The sequence below is a fragment of the Propithecus coquereli genome, unplaced genomic scaffold (assembly GCF_000956105.1).
Source record: "Propithecus coquereli isolate 6110/MARCELLA unplaced genomic scaffold, Pcoq_1.0 Scaffold57, whole genome shotgun sequence".
Taxonomy (NCBI): Eukaryota; Metazoa; Chordata; class Mammalia; order Primates; family Indriidae; genus Propithecus; species Propithecus coquereli.
The window spans coordinates 4,289,736-4,316,954 of NW_012151618.1; the positions used below are offsets into that span (position 1 = coordinate 4,289,736).

Consider the following 27,219-nt stretch of genomic DNA (forward strand, 5'->3'; position numbering starts at 1 on the left):
TTTCATTTTTAGAGATAGGGTCTCGCTCTGTCACCCAGGCTGGAGTGCAGTGGCCAGATCATAGCTCACTGTAACCTTGAACTCCTGGGCTCAAGTGATTCTCCTACCTCAGCTTCCCAAGTAGCTGGGACTACAGGTGCTATCCACCATGCCTGGTTATTTTTTTTATTTTTTGTTTTTTTGTAGAAACAGGGTCTTCATATGTCACCCAGGATAGTCTTGAACTCCTGGCCTCAAGCAATCCTCCAGCCCTGGCCTCCCAAAGTGCTGGGATTATAGGTATGAGCCACTAAGCCTAGCCAATTTGGTATAATTCTTAAGGGCCCTAGGATTTTCGGAATGGTAAATGATCCGTGGCTTTGAGTTAAAGTTACCAGCTGCATTAGCGTCAAACAAGAGAGTCAGTTTGTTCTTCAAAGATTGGAAGCCAAGCATTGACTTCTCCTCTGTAGCTATGAAAGTCCTAGATGGCATCTTCTTTCAAGAGAAGGCTGTCTCATCTACACAGAAAATCTACTGTTTAGCATAGCCACCTTCATCAATCATCTTAGCTAGATAGACCTTCTGGATAACTTACTGCAGCTTCTACGTCAGCACTTGCTGCTTCACCTTACACTTTTATGTTATGGAAACAGCCGCTTTCCTTAAATCTCATGAACCAACTTTTGCAAGCTTCATACTTTTCTTCTGCAGCCTTCTCACCTCTCTCATCCTTTACAGAATTGAGAGTTAGGGTCTTGTTCTGGATTAGGTTTTGGTTTAAAGGAATGTTGTGGCTGCTTTGATCTTCTACCCAGATCACTACAACTTTTTCCTTATCAGCAATAAGGCTGTTTTGATTTCTCATCATTGGTATATTCACTGGAGTAGCACTTTTAATTTCCTTCAAGAATTTTTCCTTTGCATTCACACCTTGGCTAACTGTTTGGCACAAGAGGCCTAGCTTTCAGCCTATTTCAGCTTTCAACACACTTTCCTCAATAAGCTTAATCATTTCTAGCTTTTGATTAAAAGTGAGAGACATGTGATACTTTCTTTCACTTCAACACTTAGAGGTCAGTGTAGGCTTATTAACTGGTCTAATTTCAATATTGTTGTTTCTCAGGGAATAGGGAGGCCTGAAGAGAGGGAAAGAGACAGGGAGTGGCTGGCCAGCAGAGCAGTCAGAACACACACATTTATTAAGTGCACCGTTTTATATGGGCGTGGTTTGCGGTGCCCCAAAACAATTACAATAGTAACACCAAAGATGAACCATCATGATCACCGTAATAGACATAGTAATAACAAAAAAGTTTGAAATACTGCAAGAATCACCAAAATGTGACACAGAGACATGAAGCGACCACATGCTGTTGGAAAAATGGCTTTAAGAGATTGCTTGACACAGGGTTGCCACAAACCTTAAATTTGTAAAACAAACAAAAAAAGGCAGCATCTGTGAAGCGCAACAAAGCAAAGCACAATAAAATGAGCTATGCCTGGATTCCATAACATGATGATAACTGGAGAAGAGTTTAGTAAATCTCATGTGATAAATTAATCTTGTACATTACTAGTCTTTAATAATGAAAAGTAAATATAAATTATTCTACCAAACAAACTCATGTTAAATCATGTGACACATAATATTTAATCACTGGTTACATCTGTAGCATCAATGCATATGTGAAGTCCCAAACATATACTACAGCTGCAAATTAACAAATGCTTGGGGGCAGACTGGTGACACTGGGTTCTACAAGCCTTCCCTAAATCCACACTAAAATTCTTCTAGTTCTTCAGTGACCTGATCGCTTAGGTTAGCCAGAAAGGCTGCCCACCTGAAAAGAAGGCAAGATTCATGTCACTCACATATCCTGTTTAAAAAAAAAAAAAATCAGAATTTTTAAACAACTTACCTCCTTGCTCTACCTGCAATACTTGTAGCTCCTCTTGCTCTAAAGATGAACGTTCTGGAGTAAGCTCACAGTTGTCACTGGCTGTGACAGAATTCACCATCTCTACATCAGACCCCTAGAGAAAAGAAATTGATGATCATTCAGTTATTTGCCGATTAGCTCCTCCAAGCTGGATTTGACTATATGCAGATGCTTCCATTACTAAAAATCCCAGATGTTGCTATACTCCAAAAAAACAGTATCTAATCTGACAAGCTTTATTCAATCTGGTCGACAAAGGCCACAGCAGAATGGAGTCACAGGTTTTGATTCTAAGTCAAGTTGGTCTAAAAGTGGAATGCTCTATTTTATGAGCCCAACCAATAAATATGAATCCCAGAGGATAAGTGTCTAAACTTAGCTGTTTCTATGATAATTTACTTCTGTTTAACATTTATGGAACTACTATAGACAAGGCACTTTGCTAGGTATTGTGGGGTATAAAAAATTCAAATTTACAATGTATTCAGAGAAACAGCCATATGCAAATACTACTTATTACAGCAATGTAAGCTAAAAATGTTTAAGGGCATGGATTATATAAACCTATTAGGTAATGAATACTTTCCTTATACTATTTTAGACTATTTTTTATTGAGGTTATCTTTCCTACTTCGATGTCAGTCCTTTAATAAAATAGTGGATCGTATCATTTTTCCCCTCATGTATTAATTAGCAAAATAAAGTTAACCACTAAATTGATTCTGCCTCTCCCTATGTACCCCCCCTTTTTTCCTAGTTTGTTGATACATGAAATTAAAAGTCTAAGTTCTTCTGATATATGTAACTCAAAACAGCAAAAATTAAAAGAATTCACGAAATAAGTAGCCTTTAAGATGAGTCCTAAAGAGAATTCTGAATGTAAGACTTTGAGTTTGCCTATCGTGGCAGGAGAATGGTAGAAGCTAAGGCAAAGTTAGAGCTAGATTAGGGATTGCTAGGGAAACCAGTTCTGGCCTGTATCAGAATGGTAGTTATGGGAATGGAAAAGGAAACACATGTAAGAGAGAGCAAGAGAGAGCAGAACTTGGAAACTAGATGTGGAGGATGAGAGATAAAAGTACGAATATGATTTACCCTGTCACATGATGTCTCAGACACACCCTAATGTCACACTTGGCTAAGTGCCAAAGGTTTGCTGTCTTGTGCTTTCTGCAGATGCACAAGACTCCCATAGCTGCCTTGTTCCTATATTGTTAATTATCCTTGAAGGAGAAGTTGTTGCCATGGGAGTTGATCTAACCTTTGCAAAATAGAAAACACATTAAAAATAGAAAAGTCACTTACAATTAATAAAAAAAGAACCACCTCAATTTCAAATTGTACAGTTGCTTTTCTTTTCTTTTTTTTTTTGAGACAGAGTCTCACTCTGTTCCCCAGGCTAGAGTGTCATGGCGTCAGCCTAGCTCACAGCAACCTCAAACTCCTGGGCTCAAGCAATCCTTCTGCCTCAGCCTCCCAAGTAGCGGGGGCTACAGAAATGTGCCACCATGCCCGGCTATTTTTTTCTATATATTTTTAGTTGTCTGGCTAATTTCTTTCTATTTTTAGTAGAGAGGGGGTCTCGCTCTTGCTCAGGCTGGTCTTGAACTCCTGACCTCGAGTGATCCTCCCACCTCGGCCTCCCAGAGGGCTAGGATTATAGGTGTGAGCCACCGGGCCGGCCAGTGCAGTTGCTTTTAAAGTTTGAAATTGTAAAGCAGAAAAGGAGATCATTTTGTTTTGTAAATGTTGTTTTCTAGAAGATATGATTAACAAATTGCCTAAACCTTAAATTATCAAGGTAATTGTAAAAAAAAAAAAAATACCATTTAAGTACCATTTATTAATGAAGGAAAAATACCATTTATTAATGAAGGCAAACAAATGAGGCTCATGAGATCCTAAAAAAAAAGAAAAAATAGGAAAACCATAGATAAATCCATTAAAACTTCAAATAAAAATGATTTTTACTTGTTTCTGTTTATCAGTATACTATGATTTTTCTATAATGAAAACATTTTACTGGTGTGAGAAAATAAGCCAACGTGTATTATGTACAAGTTATGGACATTCATTGTATGTATATCATTCTTCTATTATAAAATCTATTTGGGGATAGGGTTCTACCCATAGCCCTTTTCCTGTCAAGTTCTGCTAATATAACATAATACAAGTGGAACACATGTTTTCCATCCTTCTTTCTGGTCTGTTCAAATCCAGGCTCTAATACATTCCACTTGCATAATCTTGGCCACATTACTTAACCTCTCTAGGTTTTAGTTTTCTCAACTATACAATGAAGATGAAACCCATCTATACCAGGTGGGTTGTTCAAAATTATACGAGAATAGGGTATGGTAGCACGAGCCTGTAGTCCCAGGAACCAAGGAGGCTGAAGCAAGAGGATGGATCACTTGAGCCCAAGAGTTCAAGGCTGCTGTGAGGTATAACCATGCCTGTGAATAGCCACTGCAATCCAGCCTGGACAATATAGTGAGACCCCATATCTTAAAAAAAAAAAAGATAAAATTATACTGAGAATGAAGGAAAAGCAGAAAGCGCAGGGCCTGACCAATAATAAACCTTCAATAAATATTTGCCTAATGTCACAAAGCTAAGGAAAGCTGTGTACAATAATGTATTAATAGAAGAGCTAGCCTGTGAAGAATATTTGGCAGTGAAATTTAATGTGGGTGGGAAAATGTCCAATAGAAATGTTTGCTTAAACGTAGAAAAATACTGGCCTTCAAGGAACACAGTTTACATCACTGCTAACATTGTAATATTTTGAATTATCTTGTAAAAAGTATTAAATATCATACCTCATGATTGATGACAGTCCAACCACAAGATGAATCACTGTCACTGGAATTTTCAGACATTTTTCAGGTCTACGAATACAAGAACATACAGACTTGTGGGACACATTTTTAAAAATTCTATAGGAAGCACCACATGTGACATAAAGTATGAAAAGTAGCTTACTGCCTTCCAGTTGAAACTGAGACAACCCACTCATAGATTTGCCATACAGGATGTGGTATGATTGCATACCTGTATGAACAAATACGACCAAATGTTTAAGACAAGGAGATCCCTCTGGACTAGGTGTGGACAGTCATATTGTGGAATGAAGAAGAGAGTTGAGTCTGTAAGAAAATGTAGGATTTGGCCAGAGAAGGGAAAGGAGAACCCAATTTGACCACGTGAGGAAGTCGAGAGTTGGTAGAATGGGGAAAAAACAACAGTAAAGGCCTATATTTTCAATGAACAGTAAAGTGTGAAAAGCATGGCTGAAGAAACCTAGAAGTAGTGGGAAATCAAAGAGCTCCCAAACCAAGCAAAATGAAGTCTATATGTTGGCAACACAAAGCGATTTACATTTTTCAAGCAGAAAAGAAACATGATTAGTTTTTATGAAAATAACTGTGTAAGCAATACTTGAGTTGAATTAAATGGGGGAAAAAAGCTAGTTAGAAACTTGTGTGGTCACCAGCAATAACTCAGACTCAAGCCCTAACTAAGCATACATTTTTCACATTTTTCACTCTACCTGCTTTGTTCTCCCCTTTTCTATCTGAAACTCCTTTAAACTTCAAAACCCAGCTCATTAAAGCAAATGGTATTCTTACTAACTTGTTCTACACATCTAAAGCTTACACTTCTATTATTGCACATATACTGTGAATACATTAGATATCTAAGTTGATGGGTTGGTATTTTAATAGAACTCTACTGCAGATAATATGAAACTAGTGATCAAATGAGAACAAGGCAAAAATATAGATCTGAATCATCTGCTGATGATTCTGGAAACTCTTATAAATTAGTATTTCAAAAAAGGAAGATACGAAGAGGTTGGTCACTAACAGCATAAAAATTAGCATGTTTTCAGATAAATTATTCAGAACCTGAAATAAGACATAAAGATTGTGTGACTTTTAATGTCATGCTAGAACATTTTGTAATAAGTTCACCAGAAGTCATCTAATTGTTTGATTTCCAATTTCAACTGACTAGGACCCAGGCAGTTTCTAACTCTATAAATTTAAAGGTAAGCTTACAGAAAACCATTAGGGTTAAACAAATTTTTTTCTATCCCAAGTAGAGATTATCCAAAAAGCTACAGTTTGAATACCTTGTAGGATATTAACCAGACTTACATCTTTGTAATTTTATTTCAGCATTCTTTATTAAACTGACTATATAAATCCCAATTTCTCATTGAACCAGTTTTCATGAATTTCAAAAAGACTTTTGATACATGTCACCATCCATTTGTTTGAGAATTTTTTTATAATAATTTGAAAATTACGCATTAACATATGGGCATACACAAAGACTGAGCAATTAAATATGGAGGGGGAAAGGAGAATGATCAAAGAAGTCTTTATAAATGAGGCTGCAAATTAGACAGCTTTTCAAACTAAATTAACAGTTGCCAAAATTTAAAAACTGTGAGATATTACATAAAAATGAAGATTTCTGGACCAGGCATGATGGTAAGTGCCTGTAATCCTAGCTACTTGGGAGGCTGAGGAAGGAGGATCCCCCAAGCCCAGGAGGTCCAGGCTGTAGTGGCTTTGATGATTGAGCGTGTGAATACTCACTACACTCCAGCCTCCTGGGCAACACAGCATGAGACCTTGACTCTAAAAAAGAAAAAAGATGAAGATTTCTGTTTCCTCATCAAAAAACAGAAATCAAAAGATCTGGTGACACTGGAAAGATTTCCCAAGTAAGAAAGAAAAAGCATTATACAGCTAGAACAACGGCAGAAAAACTATTAAAGGATATCAAAGTTTTTTAAAAAGGTAGATTAATCTAGCATGAATGGAGTTTAAAAAGAAGATTAGATCTCAATTGTTTTTAGGGGGACACAGACTCCAGAAAAATGGGGTCAGTGCTCCCTGTTGTTTTTTTTTTTTATTTCAGCACCTGTTTTTTAACTTACTTCTCGGATTTGAATTTTTAAGAGCATATATTAAGATGGGGAAGCAACTAAAGGGCCCTCCACCTGTGGGATACAAGGAAACAATGTAATATCCCATGAAAGAGATAAGCACCTAAACTTAACCAGTACTGATGAGGAGAAAGGGGTAAAGGAAGGGAAGGTTTAGGAGAGATGAGAAGATATGAAAGATTTTTTTTTTTAAAGGATTGAATAACCAACTGTAGAAGAGAAAATGCATAGGATAATAGCTCCTAGGTTTCTGGTTTAAGTGACCAGATAAGTGGAAAAACCATTCCACAAGAAACAAGTAGGTAGGCTTTGCGATAAAGAAAATTGGCTGAAGTGTGAGAAGCATTCTTTCTTCATCATGTGAAAGCTTCTCTCCTGCCCTTTGCCCAACCACATCTTTTAAACTCCTCTGGTAGCCCAAATTCTCATTGCTGCTCCATCTTACCCGAGACTTACCTGTGCTTTATTTTCTCAGTAACTTCCAGGTTACTAATCAGGGATATTTAATATACATTAAGCCTCCTATTCTCTAGGTAACTTCCATCTAAACAGTTCTCATAAATAGGTAGCCCCTAGCTTTTGTTTTCTAATAAGAGGATTAAAGATAACATATCAAAAGAAAGTAAAATACATTGCTAAATTGAGACAACTAACCATACCTGCATTCGCCAAATCAGTGAGCTCACTTTAATCAGGGCTCAGTTTAATTATTTGTTTACTTCTTTGGGGGAAGGACAAGCTTGGTTGGCATCTAGCCCAAATGAGACAAAAAGATTCCTCACTGGCCATAACACCACCATGACAATTTGGATAAGCAACATTCACAGCCCTACTAAAGAACCCTATTAATTCAGCTGTCCTCAAAAAGTTGGGTACACTATAACCAAAGGGGAAAAAAGTAACTTTCTAAGCCCCATCATAGACACAGCAACTACAAAAGCTCCCTTGGAGTTTTGTTTGTTTGCTTGTTTGAGACAGACTCTGCTCTGCCTCCGAGCTAGAGTGCAGTGGTGTGATCATAGCTCACTGCAACCTCAAACTCCTGGGTACAAGTTATCCTCCTGCCTCAGCCTCCAGAGTAGCCGAGACTGTTAAGTGCACACCAGCTAATTTTTCTATTTTTAGTAGAGACAAGGTCTTCCTCTTGCTCAGGCTGGTCTCCAACTTTTGAACTCAAACAATCCTCCCACCTCAACCTGCCAGAGTACCAGGATTACAGGTGTGAGCCACCCCGCCCAGCCTCTCCCTTGGAGTTTGAATCCTCCTCCACTACAGCCAGAGATCTTCCTAAAATGATAATCTCATTATCTTATTCCTTTAAAAAAAAAAAGTTACGATTTTCATATTGTCTTCAGGATAATGCCTCAAAGCCTTCAATATCTAGTCTTTACTCTCTAGCATTTCATCCTCTCTCAGTTGATTCCCTCTTCCCCCAACCTTTTCAATTCCCCCAAAATGCTTTGCTTTCTCCTAATTCTAGGGCTTTGCATATTCTTATCAGTTGCCCATCCCCTTACCTCAAACCAAACTCCTGTGCTCACCTCAGCTGATGCATCACTTTGTGACCCATTCCCTGACTCCATCCCCCAAAGACTCTAGTATTTTCCCTAATCTAGCACTTAAAATAGAATGCTATGCTGTAATTGCTTGTTTACCAAGCCTATTATATATTCTCAACACATAGAACAGTGCTTGACACTTACTAGGCCCACTCAATAAACAAGAAAGGTAAACATTTCTGGATGATGGTGCAGTTCCTGACACAAATCTAAATTGTTCCTCAAAATTCTATAGAAACCCACAGGGTTCCTCTCCCATTATTTTGAATGTAGGTAAATGTATAAACTTTTCTCATTTTAAGGGCTTTACTAATAGTAATTTAGAAATAAGCAGAGTTTATGGGAAACTTACAAAAGCATAAGAATAATCATAGTTATGAAGCTAAGGATACTTTGTGAAATCAATAAACTTGAAGCATTTTTTAGACTCGGGCTTCTTTTATTCCTCAGGGTAGCTTCTTTAACCAAGTCTCCAGTCACATATTCCCAATTGCTTCTGATGTACCCTTATATGTTTCTCAGCCATTTCGGACACAAAATGTACAAAACTGAAATCATCTTCCTGCTGCTCCTTCTGTTTCTGGTTATCCCAGAGAATAGCATTAACCAAAAATGACATGGCTGTAAGCAAGAGCCACCAAACCTTCATATCAAAAATCCGAGGGCAGATGCAGTGGCTCAGGCCTGTAATCCTAGCACTCTGGGAGGCCGAGGTGGGAGGATTGCTTGAGCTCAGGAGTTTGAGGTTGCTGTGAGCTACACTGACATGTGACATGCCACGGCACTCTACTCAGGGCAACAGAGACTCTGTCTTAAAAAAGAAAAAGAAAAATCCTAGACTTAGGATAACTAAAACTTCACCTTGACCCAAAAATCCAGAAAAGTCTTACTCTTTTATCCATTCCCTCTTCTAATGCCATACCCAACTTCGTCATTTCCCACTTCAATTAATGTTGATAGCTTTCTAATTGATCTCTATCTCCAATGTCAATTCCCTTCCAATCACTCCTACACAAAGCTGTCCACACTAAGTACATCCTAAAACATAAATCTGATCATGCCAGTCACTTAAATCACTCAATCACTTAAAATTCGTCTCCACTGCCAATTTTACGTACTTTTAATGTACTTTCTCCTTATTGCAAGAGCCTGAATAAAAAACTGTCCTGTGGGCCCGGCGTGGTGGCTCACGCCTGTAATCCTAGCACTCTGGGAGGCCGAGGCGGGCGGATCGTTTGAGCTCAGGAGTTCAAGACCAGCCTGGGCAAGAGCGAGACCCCGTCTCTACCAAAAATAGAAAGAAATTAATTGGACAGCTAAAAATATATAGAAAAAATTAGCCGGGCATGGTGGCGCATGCCTGTAGTCCCAGCTACTCGGAGGCTGAGGCAGGAGGATTGCTTGAGCCCAGGAGTTTGAGGTTGCTGTGAGCTAGGCTGACGCCACGGCACTCACTCTAGCCCGGGCAACAAAGCGAGACTCTGTCTCAAAAAAAAAAAAAAAAAAAAAAAACTGTCCTGTGCATTTCACCTTTCATCCTGGAGACATTCAGTACACAAGTCAAATGCACAGAATATTTGTTGGTATATTTCTCACTCCGGAGAAAACACAGTAAAGAACAGAAAATGCTAGGATGAAGTAGGTTAATGCTACAAAGGACGGTCAAGGAAAGTTTCAGTGAGAAAGCATGTATGAGCAAAGATTTGAATGGGTGAGGGAACTATTAAGCAGTTAATCGGGGGAAGAGCATTTAAGATCAAAGGAATGGCAAGTACCAAATTGGGATTAAGCCTGCACCTCTGAGAAACAAGAAGGAGGCCTGTGTGGGTGGAGTGGAGTGGCCTAGCAGGACAGCAGAAAGAGACGAAACAGGAGATAATAGGGTAAGGAGGAGTGACAAATTGTGCAGGGCCTCACGGGTTCTAAGACTAGCATTTTACTCTGACTGAAAACTAAAAGTCACAGAAGGGTTTTGAGGAAAGTAATAAAAGATCACTTTGGACCAGGTGTAGGGTGGCTCACGCCTGTAATCCAAGCACTTCGGGAGGCCGAAGCAGGAAGATCACTTGAGGCCAGGAGTTCAAGACTAGCCTGGGAAATCTCTAAAAATATATTTTTTTAGAAATTAGCTAGGCACAGTGGAACGTGCCTGTAGTCCCAGCTACTTGGGAGGCTGAAGCAGGAGGATTGTTTGAGCCTAGGAGTTTGAGGCTGCAGTGAACTGTGGTCACAACACTGCATTCCAGCCTGGGTGACACAGTGAGATTCTGTCTCTTGAAAAAAAGAAAAAAAATCACTCTGCCTGCCTGTACTGTAGGGGAGTACTGTAAGGGAGCAAAGACAGACACAGGAAGCCCACTTTCAAGGCTGTAATAATCCAGGTGAGAGATGATGGTGGTTTGGACCAGGTGGTAGTAGCAAAGACAGTGAGAAGTGAACAGATTACATATTTTGAAGGTTTTATAAGTACAGCCAAAAAGACTTCCTGATGTATTGAATATGGGGTGTGAGAGATGACTGCTGGCCTCTGCAAATACAAGAAGGAAAGGGCCACTGAGACAAGAAGACTTCAAAAGGAGCAGGCTATGGCAAGCAAAACATTAAATTGGCTTGAGGTATTTTGAATCTGAGATAACTGGTATCACATTCAAGTGGAAACATCCAGTAGGTGGCTGGAGACTGAGTTCAGAGGAGAGTTATTGGCTAAAGATGTCATTTTAAAACATGTTGGTGGCAGCTGTCAAATCTGTAATAATAACACATCGATAATATTAATTTTATCTTATGAAGTACAATTGGAATGGGTATTACCTGATATTATGGTGTCCCCTTCATCATTCCTGAGTAGCTACATTTTACTATGAAAAAGGTTAAGGTTTCTTTCACCGTATCTTCTAGAATTAGATGTGATGGAGAAGAATGGGGGCATTATTCTCCCACACGTCTATAATTCCGAAGTAAGGCAACCGATGGGCTGTTAGGCAAGGGCCCCAAAAGTACGTGATCAAAGATCAGAGGGTCATAATGGATAACTTTCAAAAACATATTTCTATAATGCTTTTCAAAGGTTCTGAATCTTTCCCCTCCTCAAAGGATATGAAAATGTCTGCTTTAAAACAAAATTCACCTTAGCCGGGCATCTTGGTGCACACCTGTAGTCCCAGCTACTCGGAAGGCCAAGGAAGGAGGATCACCTGAGCCCAGGAGTTTGAGGTTGCAGTGAGCTACAATGATGACACTACACTCCTCACCCAGGGCAACAGAGCAAGACTTTGTCTTAAAATAAAATAAATAAAATAAAATAAAATAAAATAGACTTCGCTTGAGAAAGGGAAGAGGATACAAGATCCCAACTAATGAAAACTTTAAAATATCCTTTATAATTTAACTCTACTTCTTGCCCAATAGTAACCCTGTGGAAATATTTTAAATGAGCCTATCCTTATCTGGAACATAAACACTGTTTGTTCATTCGACAAGTATTTACTGAGTACCTACTATGTGCCATGAACTCTTCCAAGTGCTGGGGATACAGCACTGAAAGAAAACAAAAACAAAAACCTCCCTTGGGGCCGGGCGGTGGCTCACGCCTGTAATCCTAGCTCTCTGGGAGGCCGAGGCGGGTGGATTGTTTGAGCTCAGGAGTTCGAGACCAGCCTGAGCAAGAGCGAGACCCCGTCTCTACTAAAAATAGAAAGAAATTAATTGGACAACTAAAAATACATAGAAAAAATTAGCTGGGCATGGTGGCGCATGCCTGTAGTCCCAGCTACTCGGGAGGCTGAGGCAGAAGGATCGCTTGAGCCCAGGAGTTTGAGGTTGCTGTGAGCTAGGATGACGCCATGGCACTCTAGCCAGGGTAACAGAGTGAGACTCTGTCTCAAAAAAAAAAAAAAAACCTCCCTTGAAGAAAGCTTACTTTCTAGAAGATAGAGTAAGCCAATTGGTGCCAAGTGCTATGGAGAAAAACAAAAATGAAGGCAGAGTGGGAGTGAAGGAGTGTAAGAATTAGAAATTTAAATACAGTGGTTAGGAAAGGCCTCCTTGAGGTACTGAAAACAAATTGTGAAGAATGAACAAGCAGAGTAGTTTTCAATCCCTTTTCTGTCTGAACACACCTGAGATTCAGCTGAGTAGAACAGAATACCCATGGATAAGCTAAATATTAAAAAGACTGTCACCTAGGGGTGAAAATCAAATTGAATTAATTAACCTATCTAAATAATCAAAATGAAACTGACAAACATGATCTTTAAGAGACAAATGTCTTCAACTCATGAAAACTGGATTGAGCCTTCAGAGATAAATTCAAAGTATCTAGGTAAACTTGGACTGGCAATCCAAAAGGTAGAGAAAGTAGAATGCACAACAGCACAGAAAACTTATGTTCTAAGAACTTCATGAAAAGTAATTACAGCAGTGGGTAGGAGTGACAGGGGGTGATGAAAGGGAGGGTGGCAGTAGATTTCAAAATACAAGGATGACCTGATATTATTATACATATTAGGAATTTGGGACTTAAGGAGGGAGGCAAGGAGGGACAGAGGAAAAAAAAAGAAATTGGGACTTTAATTATGTCAATGGGGAGCCACCTCAGAGTCTTTGAGTGGTTTCACAAAATCCCTTTCATTCTGTGTGGAAGATATATTATAAGACTAGAAAAGAGGATACCTCTCAGCATTCTAGATGAGACATGATTAGAGTCTGAACTAAAGCAGTAGTGGTGCTGAATGATAAAGATGGAAATAAGATGTTTAAGAGATAAACTAAACAGCCTCAAATATGGGACACAAGGGAAACATATTCAATAATGACTTCCAATTTTTGGCTTGGATAATAGGATGTGGTGCCATTCAGAGAGACTGGATAAGTATGAAGAAAAAGAGGAGATGGTTAATGGGGAAGTGATACGTGTCAGGGCATAAATTCTCTTTTTAACACACCAATGATTCAGATGATTTACAGGATATCCAACTGGGAAATGTTCAGTTGCCAAATGGACATGGACGTTTGCAGCTTAGGAAAGGAAACTGAAATGTCAAGTACACATAGTACTTTCTAAAGAGCTTGACCATAAAAGCAAAATGACAGAGCTCTAACTAGAGTTTACATGTTGGAATTAACATGAATTTTTTCAAGATGGGAAAGACCTAAATATGCCAAGATGACATGCCAAGATGAACCAGTAGGAAGAATATGACAATACAGGAGAGGCACAAGATGACAACCAACAAGGAATGATAATGGATTTGGGGCACAGAAAGGGGTCCTGAACAGAGAGATTTCAACACTGGAAGGAGAACATAAAGAAGGCTCCCTATCCCAAGAATGGAAAAACAAGCACCACATGTACTCACCATCAAATTGGTATTAACTGATGAACACATAAGTGCACATATAAGAATAACATTTATTGGATGTCGGGGAGGGGGGAGAGGGGAGGAGGGAACGGATATATGCATACACAAAGAGTGCAATGCACAACACCTGGGGGATGGATACGCTTGAAGTTCATACTTGGGGGGGGGGAGGAGGGAGCAAGGGCAACATACATAACCTAAACATCTGTACCCCCATAATATGCTGAAATGAAAAAAAAAAGAAGAAGGCTCCAGATCCAGCAATCCCACCACTGGGTATACTCAAAAGAAATAAAATCAGTATGTCAAAGAGATATCTGCACTCCTATGTTTATCACAGCACTATTCTCTATTCCATATCTTGGCTATTGTGAATAGCCAAGATATGGAATCAACCTAAGTATCCATCAAAAGATAAATGGGTAAAGAAAATATGGATAAAATGGATAAAGAAAATACACAGGCCGGGCGCGGTGGCTCACGCCTGTAATCCTAGCTCTCTGGGAGGCCGAGGCGGGTGGATCATTTGAGCTCAGGAGTTCAAGGCCAGCCTGAGCAAGAGCGAGACCCCGTCTCTACCAAAAATAGAAAGAAATTAATTGGACAGCTAAAAATATATAGAAAAAATTAGCCGGGCATGGTGGCGCATGCCTGTAGTCCCAGCTACTCGGGAGGCTGAGGCAGAAGGATTGCTTGAGCCCAGGAGTTTGAGGTTGCTGTGAGCTAGGATGATGCCACGGCACTCTAGCCCGGGCAACGCAGTGAGACTCTGTCTCAAAAAAAAAAAAAAAAAGAAAATACACAATGGGAAACTACTAAGCTGTAAAAAAGAATGAAATCTTGCCATTGGCAATCACACGGATGGAACTGGAGGACACTATGTGAAGTGAAATAAGCCAGGCACAGGAAGACAAATATCACATGATCTCACTCATATGTGGAATTTAAAAAAGTTGATCTCACAAAAGTCAAGAATGGAATGATGGTTACCAGAGGTTGGGGTGATTAGGGAATGGGATGGTTACCAGAAGTTGGGGTGATTATTAAATAAATAAAAAGAAATAAATTACATATGATTGCTGTTTATTTCTACATTCTGGATGAACAGACTATATAAAATTTTATTCTATATCATGAAAAATTGTTTTATGAATTAATGCTATTATTTCTTAAGTTTTCAATATTAGGAATGAACTTATACGTATTATGAAAAGGATTTTTGCTCCAGAATAAAACAATTTTTTTTAATCTTTAAAAAAAAATGACTCTAGATACAGATATATTCATAGATGGAAGGAAAGAAAATTAAAGAATTCAATGCTGGGTTTTTTGTTTTTGTTTTTATTTTTTTAACTTGAATCCATGTTAGTTGCCAAGAATGAGCAGGAAGGTAACAGAGAGGAGTGAAGGAATGAATGGGAGAAATTATCAGTCCAGTTTCATACATAAAAACATAAAACAATAAATATAGGAGTTATTAATTTGACAAGTTCTACTGGAATTAGTGGTCAGACTCTGTTAACATTTCTTCTTTTAATAAATGCAATAATTCCACCTCCATCTCCATATGGTTACTTTTTAATGAGATTTTTTCTTAAGACTGTAACTGTGTTTTGCAAATAAAAACTAAGAAAAAACCTATAATTCTTTCCAAAGGAAGAAAGAGAAAAAAGAAATTGATACTTTTTTTTTTTTTTGGAGACAGAGTCTCACTCTTTTTTGCCCGGGCTAGAGTGAGTGCCATGGCGTCAGCCTAGCTCACAGCAACCTCAAACTCCTGGGCTCAAGTGATCCTTCTGCCTCAGCCTCCCGAGTAGCTGGGACTACAGGCATGCGCCACCATGCCCGGCTAATTTTTTCCATGTATTTTTAGCTGGCCAATTAATTTCTTTCTAATTTTAGTAGAGGCGGGGTCTCGCTCTTACTCAGCCTGGTCTTGAACTCCCGAGCTCAAACAATCCGCCCGCCTCGGCCTCCCAGAGTGCTAGGATTACAGGCGTGAGCCACCGCGCCCGGCCAAGAAATTGATACTTTTGTTTTAGGTATATCATTATAAAACACATATATTTTGGATAAAAGCACAGTAGTGACCTTTCCTTTGAATATTTTTCTGCTGGAAACTTTTTTGCCTATCTCCTTAACAACCAGTGTCACAAATGACAATTTTCCTTGACTGCATAATGTATAATCTTTTTACATCATATAAACTGCAACTAGAGTGGAAAATTATCATTGAATTATCTCAAAAGCTGACACATCCCCTCCCTATTGATTTCCTTCTCTGTAGTCTCTCCATAATTGCCACTTTACTTAATTCCTGAAATAATATATTTTATTTTAGAAAAATCTCTTGAGATGGAAATCCAAAAATCAGGTTGCAGAACATTCTGTACAATAAAATCCCAATGCATGTATAAAAATAAAATTATACCATAAAATGAAATATTTTATACATGTATTATAGTTTACTTCATTATTCCCCTATTGATAAACTGCAGGTTTTTACCAATTTTTCACTATTATAAATAACATGAAATAAACATCTTTGTAAATACTTCTACGCATGTGTTTCTCTAAAACAGATACCTAAAAGCCAAAAGGTATGCACATTTAAAATTTTTATAGATATTGCTAAATTGCTCTCCAAAAGATACTAAGTGGTTCCCACCAACAACATATAAAAGTATCTGTTTAGCCACAGCCCCACCAACAGACTAACAACCACCTGCAATTTCTGCTTATCTCATGAGCAAAATAATGAACTCTGTATTCTACATTTCCCAGATTACTTTAGTGGGATTGTGCATCTTATGTTTATTGACTAGCCTTCTCCCCTTTTCTGTGAGGTATCTATATTGTTATGTTCACTTTCCTAGTGAGTTGTCTTTACTGATCTGCACTTCTTTATAAACTGGGTTAGGAATTCATTGTTATACCTATTGCAAATATTTTCTTCTAGCATGCTTCAAAAATTTTTTTAAGGCATCTTTTATTATGTTTTCAAATTTTATGCAGTTAAATACAGAGGCTGATAAATAGGGTGTCCTTTTATAACATCTAGATTTTGTATCTTGTTTCAGAAAGTTTTTCCTACTCCCAAGATTATAAAATTTTTCTCCTTTTATTTTCTACTAATTCTCTTCCAGAATTTTGACTTTTACATTTAGCTGTTTAATTCACACATCTGGATTTTTTTCTTTTGGTGTGAAGTAGAAATTATCCCAATTATTAAATATTCCATACTTTTTCTGATTTGAAATGCTAGCCTTTGGCATATAAAGTCCCACATATTTATGAATCAGTTTTTATGTTCGCTGTTCTGTTCCACTGATCTATTTTCTATTCCTGCATTAATACAATGCTGTTTTAGTTACTATTGTATTCATGGCTTTGTATAGTACCATTTTTCAACACCATCCCTGATCTTTCCCTAAACACACACAACTACTCTATAAACATACAGGCAAAGATGAAATAGACTGCACATTACATACAACTCTTATTCCCACTGCTAATTTTTTTTTCTTCCCACTAAAGAGTCTCCCCCTTCAGTGGGAATACCTTGAGAATAAGTATTCTGTATAATAAAGTCAAATTCCTTAGTGTGACATTGAAAAGCTTTCACCATCTGGTTCTAACCTAGCTTGCAATTGGATTAGCTGTCCTCCTCAACTATCTCATCTGGTCAAAGTAATCCACTTGCTGTCTTCTGAACATAAAATGGACATCCCTACCTCCATGTCTTCACTTCTGGGATACTTTTCTCTTTCCTTTACTCTGATTTCTATATTTAAGCCTCAGTCCTCCTCTGTGAAGTTTTCCTAGATCACTGTTTCTGACACACACTGATTTCACCTTCCTCTGAATCTACAGCATTTACCGTCTGTGCTTCTTAGCATAACACACCTAATGGTAGCTTATATTACTTACTTTTTTCTTGAGTTACTTTACTAATTAGTATTAAGTTCAAAGTTCTGATAAATCACTCCAATTTTATTTTTAATGTCTTTATAATAGCCTAAAAATTTTAATTACACTCTACTAGCAAGAAAAAGCCATGCAATACATACTTATTAATCTCTCATCATTCTATTTTATCTACAGTAGAGAACATACAGATCAGGGACTAAAAGGATCAGAAATAGTAATGAGCTTCAGGTCTAATTTCAGGTCTAGTTCCACCTCAAAACTTGCCTCTGTTAAACTCAGTGTAATTAAGAGTATTTCTTAATCTTGCCTACTTTCAAGAAGTATTTAAGGCCACTAATATCATCAAACACGACAATGAACGGGCCAAAGCAGAAAAGCTTAACAACTCCACTATTACCTAACAATTTCATCCACAGCTAAGTATGGGGAGTAGCTGCCCACTCTTTAGCTTTCTAATAGTCTCCAGTAGCAAAGAAGGAAAATTGGGTGATAGCTAATCCTACACTACTCCCAGTGGTCTCACCTGCTCCTGGACTCCTGAGCTCTAAAAGGACCTCTTACCAACGACTGACACAGTCTATTAAGCAAAAGAATGAAGGTCTCCAGCTCTGCTTGGCCTGCTACCACTTCATCTTGCTTTCAGCAGCCAGAAATGGTGATACTCTTTCATGTCTACCAGGAAACCACCCTTCTTGAATGGAATATTGAAGATGATCTCATTTGTAGTATTGAAGATTGTGAAGCTTAACTGAGATCTCCTCAAAGGCATTTTACTGTTTCCAATTGAGTAGCACAGACAGCCCCCATAAAAGTGTTATACCTTAATCTTAACCTAAACTTTGCTTTGCTGTGATGCCACCAATCTATATTAAGAGTCACCAAAAAAAAAAAGAGCCCTACTAAACTCCATTATTGTGTCCCTTGAAACTGTTAGTAAGCATAGTTCATAACACAAGCACCTTCTTTAGAACAACCCTCAGTAGAAATTTTCTTTGATTTTGGTATTATAATTACTGTACTTACCCTGAGCAGTTGGCTTAATTGAAGAGTTTTACCTCCTATTACCTGGCCTTAGGAAGAATATAGGTTCTCATAGTATATATTTTGTGTAGAGTAATATCTTGATTTTTGGTTCCATTTTATAATCCTTATCTCTATTTTCCCTTTATCTCATTTTTCTCTTCTATTTCTGTTACCTTGCTGTGTTTAATCTATCTCTACAAGTTGTAGAGATAAATTCACTCATATATTCACATTCACTCAACAAATATTTATTGAGCACCAACTATACAGCACTGTTCTAAACCATTTTAACTATTATCCTTTAGGGCAGCGGTCCCCAACCTTTTTGACACCAAAGACCATTTTCATGGAAGACAACCTTTCCATGGAGGAGTGTGGGGAGGATGGTTTCAGGATGATTCAAGCGCATTACATGCATTGCCCACTTTATTTCTATTATTACATTGTAATATATAATGAAATAATTATACAACTCACCATAGGTTAGGGACCCCTGCTTTAGGGCTCAACAAAGATTCTGATGATTGGGCAATAATGCAAGGTGAGGACAAACAGGAGTAAAATATGCAGGTAAAGAGTGAGGAGGGGATTTCAAGCAAAATGAAGAGCATGTGCGAAGGCAACAAAAAGCATGGGTAAAGAAAGTCTTTCCTAATAGTGGAGATACAAATTATGTTTGCTGCAAATTTGATTTAAATGCACCTGAGACACATGCTTCCACACGTTTTATAAAGCACTGGGGTCAAAGAGTTTTCTACCTTACTTTTCCCACTTAACTGCTTAAAAAAATTTATTTAATGTTTTTAAAAAATATTCGAAAAATGACTTTTAATGACTATATAATATAATGTATACTTATCATAGTTTATTTATTTCCCTATTAGTGAATGTTTACATTGTTGATGGGCTTTCAATATAGTGAAAAATAGCGATGCAGGAAAAAAGTCATAAGACTTTTACTATCCAAGTAAACATCTAAAACTGTTATTGTCACTGTGTTTTATGGTAATTTGGCACAAATCCACATTTTAAAAAAGTGTTTTGACATAAATGCTTCTGGAGTTAAATGGTGAGAAATGTGTTCCTTTCAGAGAGAAAGTAGTCTTCAATCTCGTTCATTGTGGGAGGAGAGAAACTTTCACTGCATAGCTTTCTTTTTTCTAGTCTAATCTTAAGTGAAGGGTTCTTTTAAACCCTCTACAATTACTACAACGTTGCCTTTATTCCAGTCTCCCAAATCTGGCAATAAATAAACCTGGGTTAGGAGTGTCTTGTAACCACTAGGACTTTGTGTTGTGGGAAACAAAAATACTATCTGGCTGGGGAAGTTGTAGATTACAAGGCTTATGGGCCAGAATAGCCAAGCAAACCCTTTATCTGAAAAAGACTGTAAGTTCTTGTAGGGCTTTATAACCGTTACAAGCAGATAAATCTGCAGTATATTTTAACCAAGGTGGGGTCAGTTAAGTTGCTTTCCAAACAGCATCATGAGACAAAACATTTGACAGGCAATTCTAAATATGCAAACTAAGTGCTGGATACACATTCTGGATTCTCAAAGCACAGCACAAAAGCTTCCTATGGTAGGTGGGAAAACAGAGGATGAAAGAAATGCCAAATAAGAGTCACTTTCCTATTAAAAAAAGCTTTTGAATTTTAAAAGAAAGCAAATTTCACTATTTTCTCTCTCCTTCCTCCCAAAGGAAAAAAATGATCAGTTTTCGTTTGTTTGCCAAGTTGTATTACTCAGTAATCACAGCCTCCACTAAACTTTCAGAAGGACAACTGGAAACTTGCAGCTGGCTTTTCCTGGACTCCACCATATATGCACCTTTTTCCTTTGCTGATTATAATGTGTCTTTTTCTGTTATAAACCATAACTGTGAGCATAACAAAACAAACAAAAAAGACTTTCAGAATAATATCTTGTTCGCCTTGTGAAAAGTCAGCATTATTAATATAGTAAGTCTTCATAAAATTTTTAAGACCATGTGGTAAAACTATGGCTCAAAGATTTAAATATATAAAACAAAACCACAAAAGGACTCAGTTTTATAATCCTGGGGGTAAAGAAGATGATCTTTTTAAATTTTACACAAAACCCAGAAATTATAAAGGAAAAGATTTTACTATATAAAAATCATAAAGCCAGTCATGGTGGCATGTCCCCATAGTCCCAGCTACTCGTAAAGCTGAAGCAGGAGGATTGACAGGAATTTGAGGCTGTAGTACGCTATAATCACACCTGTGAATAGCCGTTGCATTCCAGCCTGGGCAACATATCCAGGCCTCAACTCTAAATTAATTGATTGATTGATTGATTGATTAAAAATCACAAACTTGTTTGCCAAGTCACTATAAATAAATATGAATGATATACCAGGAAAATACCTGTGGCATATGGCAGAGGTAATTTTCTTTTTTTTTCTTTTTTGAAACAGGGTCTCATTCTGCTACCCAGGCTGGAGTACAGTGGTGCAGTCATTAACACACCGGAGCCTTGAACTACTCATAGGCTCAGGCGATCCTCCTACCTCGGGCTCCTGAGTAGACAGGACTACAAGCATGCCCCATCATGCCTGGTTAAATTTTTTTTTTTTTTTTGGTAGAGGCAAGATCTCACTGTGTTGCCCAGGCTGGTCTTGAACTCCTGGCCTGAAGCAATCCTCCTGCCTCCCAAAGTTCTGGGATTACAGGCATGGGCCACCACGCCCAGCAAAGTCACTATAAATAAATATCAATGTTACACTGGGAAAATAACCTGTGACATACAATACTATGACTGTCCTGCTTCTTGGTTATATTCATCATGAAAGTGAATGCAAAGATAACCCATCCATAGCAAGCAAGGCTCTCCAATTCTCATGGAGTGAGAAAACACTGAAATCTATCACTAAAGATAGGTATCTGGAAAAATCTGGAAAAGGATGAATAATTTCACTTTATCTATGCCCAAAAAGAGGCAGTAATCTGCTGTTACATACAGAAGATTAACCTTTCAATCTAGAAAATAAATTTTGCAACAGAAGTGAGTCAATACACAATTACTTCACAAGGTTCCTTCTATGATGTAAGACCCCTCAAATTGGGAAACAAAAACCAACTACTGTCATATTGGAAGATAAAATTACAATCATCTCTCCCTATCTATGGGTCCTGCATCCATGGATTCAACTAACCTCAGATCAAAAATAGTTTCTTAAAAAATTGTGTCTGTACTGAACATGTACAGATCCTTTTTCCTTGTCATTATTCCCTCAACAATACAGTATAACAACTATTTACTCAGCATTTACATTTCATTAGGTATTATAAGTAACCTGGAGATGATTTAAACAATATAGGAGGATGTGTGTAGGTTATGGGCAAATACCACACCGTTTTATATCAGGTATTTGAGCATCCTAGGATTTTAGTATTCACAGGACATCCTGGAACCAATCTCCTACAGATACTAAGGGGCGAATATATCCTTTTTTGACTCAATCTAAAAGAAACTATACGTCTGATTTTTAAAAGTTTGAAATAAAATGAGTAAACAGTAAGAACTCAAAACACTGGGGAAAAATTAAGATAACTGCTGTTAAGAGCATGGAAATATTCCTTTCATCAGGTTATTTTCATTCTGAGAAAAATCCCAACTTTCCAGGATTGTTATATCCTAAGTTTTAAAAGCCTGAAAGGGCTAACAGAAATATAAGTATACTGCCGTCACTTGAGCATTACCAGCCCCTGGTGGCCTTTCTCCCTTTTATAGATAAGTACAACTACTGTGTTCTGGCTCTTCATTTTCCTCTATTCTCAAGATAAAAAAAAAAAAAATTTTCCTTACTTGTTAAAAAATACATTTCCATTACATATCTATATTTTTGTTTATTTTAAACATCCTTTTCACAAAAGGATAATTCTTCCTAATTTTCTTACAGCTGTCTTCCATTTTTCATTTGGGAAGGAAAGCTGGAAAATAAAGGGATTTTATACATTTTTATTGTTTTTTATTTGTTAAAGTTTTGTATAACTTATTACAAAATAGATGAATATACATCCACTGTTTCTGGTAGTAGTATAGATAAAATGCTAATAAACATGTTATATGAGTTATCAACTAATTATATAAGCAGTCATTACCAACCCATGATACATTATATATTTCTTTGCCTTTTATTTTCACTTACCTATATTTACTGTGATAAAGTCCTCAAATTTTATTGATAAGTTTCCAAAAGACTTTTTTTACTTGAATGTTCTAAATGTCAACCTAACTTGAAATTTCAAGGGTCAGATCCTCTAATTGCCAGGGATGACTTCCCCAGAAGAAGGCCTCTAAATTCTACATTATTTCTTTGGCTCAAAGACCAACGATTACACATGTAACGTATCTCTTAGAGGACCTGGGATTTTATATTCCATGCAGTCTCATTGTTCATGAAATCAACTTAAAGTCCCATTTTGGAACATTAAAAACAGCTACTTCCTACTGTTAAATTAGACTAATGATCTTTCTTACACTTATAGATAAGAGATTAAAACAAATCAAAACCAAAATTAAAAGTCCAACCACAGAAGTACACTGCAATTTCAAGACCTTTAATGCAGCAGGGTGCAAAGTCACAGTCAGGACAGGAGCCAGGTTTTCTTCAGTCTAGAAAAAGCCACCAAGCCCTACCAAGAAAGAAAATGAAGTCCCCCTTTTGACTTTTTTTCATCAAACCTGCTCAAAACATATATATCACGTCATCATCACACTTCAAAAGTATAGTATGCTTCATTTGATTTTTTTTAATCAAACTTTCCAGTCAGAAAGTACATATCACATAAAGTCACTATACATCAAATATATAATATGCTCTACATAAATGTCAATTACACAGGCCAATAATACTTTATATGGGCAGGAAACTCTGCCACTTACAAAGTGATTTTATTTTCAAATCTGATTTGATCTTCGCAAATACCCCATTAAGTAAGGTAACTGGCTATTAATTACAACTTACAAATGAAACCAAATAGGGACTTATAAATGAAATTGCTTGCTCAACACCTAATATTAAAAATCTTCTGATTCCCAATCCATTGCTCTTTTTAACATTTCATCATACTGGCAACATGAACCAGGAGTAAAGTTTTAGAACAGTGATTTATAAACAAGTCCTTAAAAAAACAGATTTTTTACTTTCTGTGATGACAGAAAATCTTTAATTCACCTTACTTACTTTCTAATACTTCCTCAGATAACACTATAGGCCCTTAAAGAGCGTCCCAAACATTAAATGTCCTTTAACACATGACAACCACACAAAAATATCAGAAACTTTGCCTTGGAGCCACAGTGTTTTATTACAAAAACAGAATAAAAACTTCAAGTGTAATTTAAAGGTAAACATGAATAGAAAAATGAAATTTATCAACTTCCATTTTATTTAATCCACATTTTTAGAATTGTCAACATTGACTATAACAATTAGAACATCAACAAATAAGATTTTATGTATGCTTCATGTGGCTCCAGGGTCAAAACTAGAGTGAGTTAAATACAACTCTCATGGCAGTTGATGTGTTAAAAAAAAAAAAAAAATCCTTTATCAGTTAGTTGCAATTCTTCCCACATTATAGGGCTAAATTTTAGATTCAAATTGAGAGATAATTTAGGTAAGTATATCTGTTGCAATGCATTAGAAATGATCTTTGAAGCCAACTTAAATTTTTTAACTGTTTTAATCTAGTCAAAATTGCAGAACTGCAAGGAAGGAAATTCTTGAAAATGTAATAGTCATCACTTAGATTATAGCAACTTCCTCACCTTCACCACACACAAACACAAAAACAATTCACACTCTAGTAGTTGTGTATTGTTAGATGAGTCTGCATTTTCTGTTTTAAAATATCCTGGGCTTAACAGGCCTTGCTGCTCTGTCCATGTTCTTAACATGTTAAAAAACTACTACATCTATGATTTTAGCAGTTCATACTCATCTAATTTTTTAAAATCTTAACTTGGATAAGAACATAATTTTAGAACAGATATTTTTATTAAGAGTTAATGGACACTTGGCATTGAGGTAAAACTTCAATTTTTTTCAAGGTTCATAATAGCAAAAATGCACAGGGTATTCCTATGGGAGAACGATGTGGCCCTTTTCTTTTGACAGAAAACAAAATGTAGGCTACCGAATTACGCTACTTACCTGTCCATATCCAACATAACCATAATTAAAAATAAAAGCAAAGATAATCCAAAATATCAGACATATAAAACATGCTCATTCAATGTTAACAAAGTGATTCAATGTTAACAAGCTTAAAATGCCCAGTTATAATAACTGCAAAACTTTATTTCCACTGGCAAATACTTAAAAATAATAAACAAATTTTGCTACATCCAGATCTTTTCAGTAGATTCATATGTGGGACGTTTCGTGACCTGATGTATTTACAGGAATAATCAAGATTACCCATCCTTAATTAAAAAAGCTAAGCACTTTTGCCTTTGATTTTACTGCACAGGGTGAAAAGAAATCAGATCAAAAGATGGTATGTGCAAATGCTAAGAATTATTGTCCTGTTTTTTATTTTTTCCAGTCCAACTAATCCATTTCTTGTCTCTTCTCTCCAAATAAGTTACATTTAAATTCACACAGTCTGTGGAGGGAGGCAGCAACAGGGATTCTGCCTGTGCTTTTTACTATTGTTGCTTATTTACTTTTTAAAATAATGTTAAAAGAGTCCATACAATTGGAATTACTGCCGGCCTTTTTTTTTTTTTTTTTTTTCACTTAGGGGCTTTCCAGTAACCTGTCTAGAATTTGTTAGACAAATTCTCAAAGAGCTGTAACAATCGCATCCTCTTTAAAAATTTTTTCCTACAGAAAAGTATAAGGAAAAAAAAATCATTTGTAGTTTCACTAGAGAATCACTTTATAAATGTGAATATCCTTTGAATCATTTCTAATAGAAATAGATTCACTTCCTGTTCTATGGTTTACTTTATAAAATTGGAATTACAGTATTGTCTAACTTATTTTCATTTAAAAATGAGTCTTCCCACACTCTCAAACTGTATTTGGGAGCAACTGTTAGTAGATTCTTTGGAATCCCATCCTTGGTGTAAAACAGTTAAAAAATATGCATTAGAATAATACTCTTTCTCCGACCCTTCCCCTCTATGACCTGAGGCCAGGAAAGAACAGTAAGCCATTCACATTGGCTATGTGTGTTAACTATCCTCTGAGACACGTGGGATCTAATAAGATTCAAACCTGAAGCCAAAGATACGATGCATTAATAGTGACATTTCAAGCACTATCCAGTGGATGTGACCTTACTGGAGGAGGCAAATCTCCTAAAATTGGTACTACTAGTTACCTATTCTAGCTAGAAGAAAGGCCCATTCTGTTTTTTAATAAAGCTATAGTGGAAAACTGCAAATTTCACCATTCAACAAAATAACTTAATTGGATGAGTTCGTTAAAATCAGCACCCCCAGTGGCAGAGTTGGCTTCATTAAACAGAGATAAACATATAACGCGCAGAATGCACTTAGTGGGACAGCTGCTACAGAGGACAAATCGATTAGGAAGACCAATCGCTAAAGGGGGCCTGTAGAGGGGAAGAAAGAAAATGAAGTGGATTTGATCATTATCAAGCAGGCGTATAAGCAGAAGTCTCAGCTGCATTATTTAATACTTAATCTTTCTATTCCTGGCATCACGGGGCTCTAACGTCACCAAAAAAGATAGGCTGGCAGAAAACCCGACAGAATGACGCACATAACATTTTACCATATGGATTCTCATCAGGACCAAGAAGCGTCCCAAGCCACCCCACTGAAGGAAGGAAGGTGCCCTGAGCCACCAGCTCCCCAACCCTTGGCGCACAGCTCGAGGCTGCACGCGGGGTTCGGAGGCTGCAGAACCACAAGACCCGACGCTTCAAGGGCCCGCTTCGGCTTCGGGGGCTGTGGACTCACAGCCTGAGGATGTGGCCCTTGAGGGCGCGCATGCCAGACGCCAAGGGTCAAGTCCCCGCCTAAGCAGCCCCCGCCTAAAAGGGAGACCCCGCCACTGCCCTCGCGAGGCTGCTGAGCCGAGGGTGCCAGCCAGGGAACCCGACGGTTGGCCCCGAACCCTTTCCCAGGGCTTAAAGCCGCCCAGTACCGCACCTGAAGGGGCAGCGCCACCTCCTCCCGATTGCGCCGGCTGTCACGGTGGCGGCGGTCACGGCACCAGGCGCCAGTGACGCCTCTCATAAAAACAACCTGCTCCCAGACGTCTGCAGCCCAAAGGCGGAGGCCGGCAGGGCGTCGCAGCGCATGCCGGGACTTGCAGTCCCGCCCGAGTCTCATGCGGGATAGTAGCGGAGGAAAGAACTACGACTCCCGAAGAGGAGCGCAGCCCGCCCCAGGGAGGCTACAGGAAGCTAGGCCAGGCGGCCGCGGATCCTCACAACATCCGGGCCCCGGCGCC

General features: G+C 37.8%; 1 protein-coding gene across 1 annotated transcript in view; it reads right to left on the minus strand.

Moving 5' to 3' along the window:
* Positions 1–27,206, minus strand: part of CCPG1 (cell cycle progression 1) — a 48,180-nt gene extending 20,974 nt beyond the window's left edge. The window contains exons 1-3 of the mRNA XM_012658063.1: positions 26,916–27,206; positions 4,745–4,813; positions 1,902–2,016 (exon numbers count right to left, since the gene is read on the minus strand). Of these exons, the coding sequence (XP_012513517.1) occupies positions 1,902–2,016; positions 4,745–4,804 (175 nt within the window). The 5' untranslated portion in view covers positions 4,805–4,813; positions 26,916–27,206. The remainder of the gene's footprint in view (positions 1–1,901; positions 2,017–4,744; positions 4,814–26,915) is intronic.
* Between the last annotated feature and the right edge of the window lie 13 nt (positions 27,207–27,219).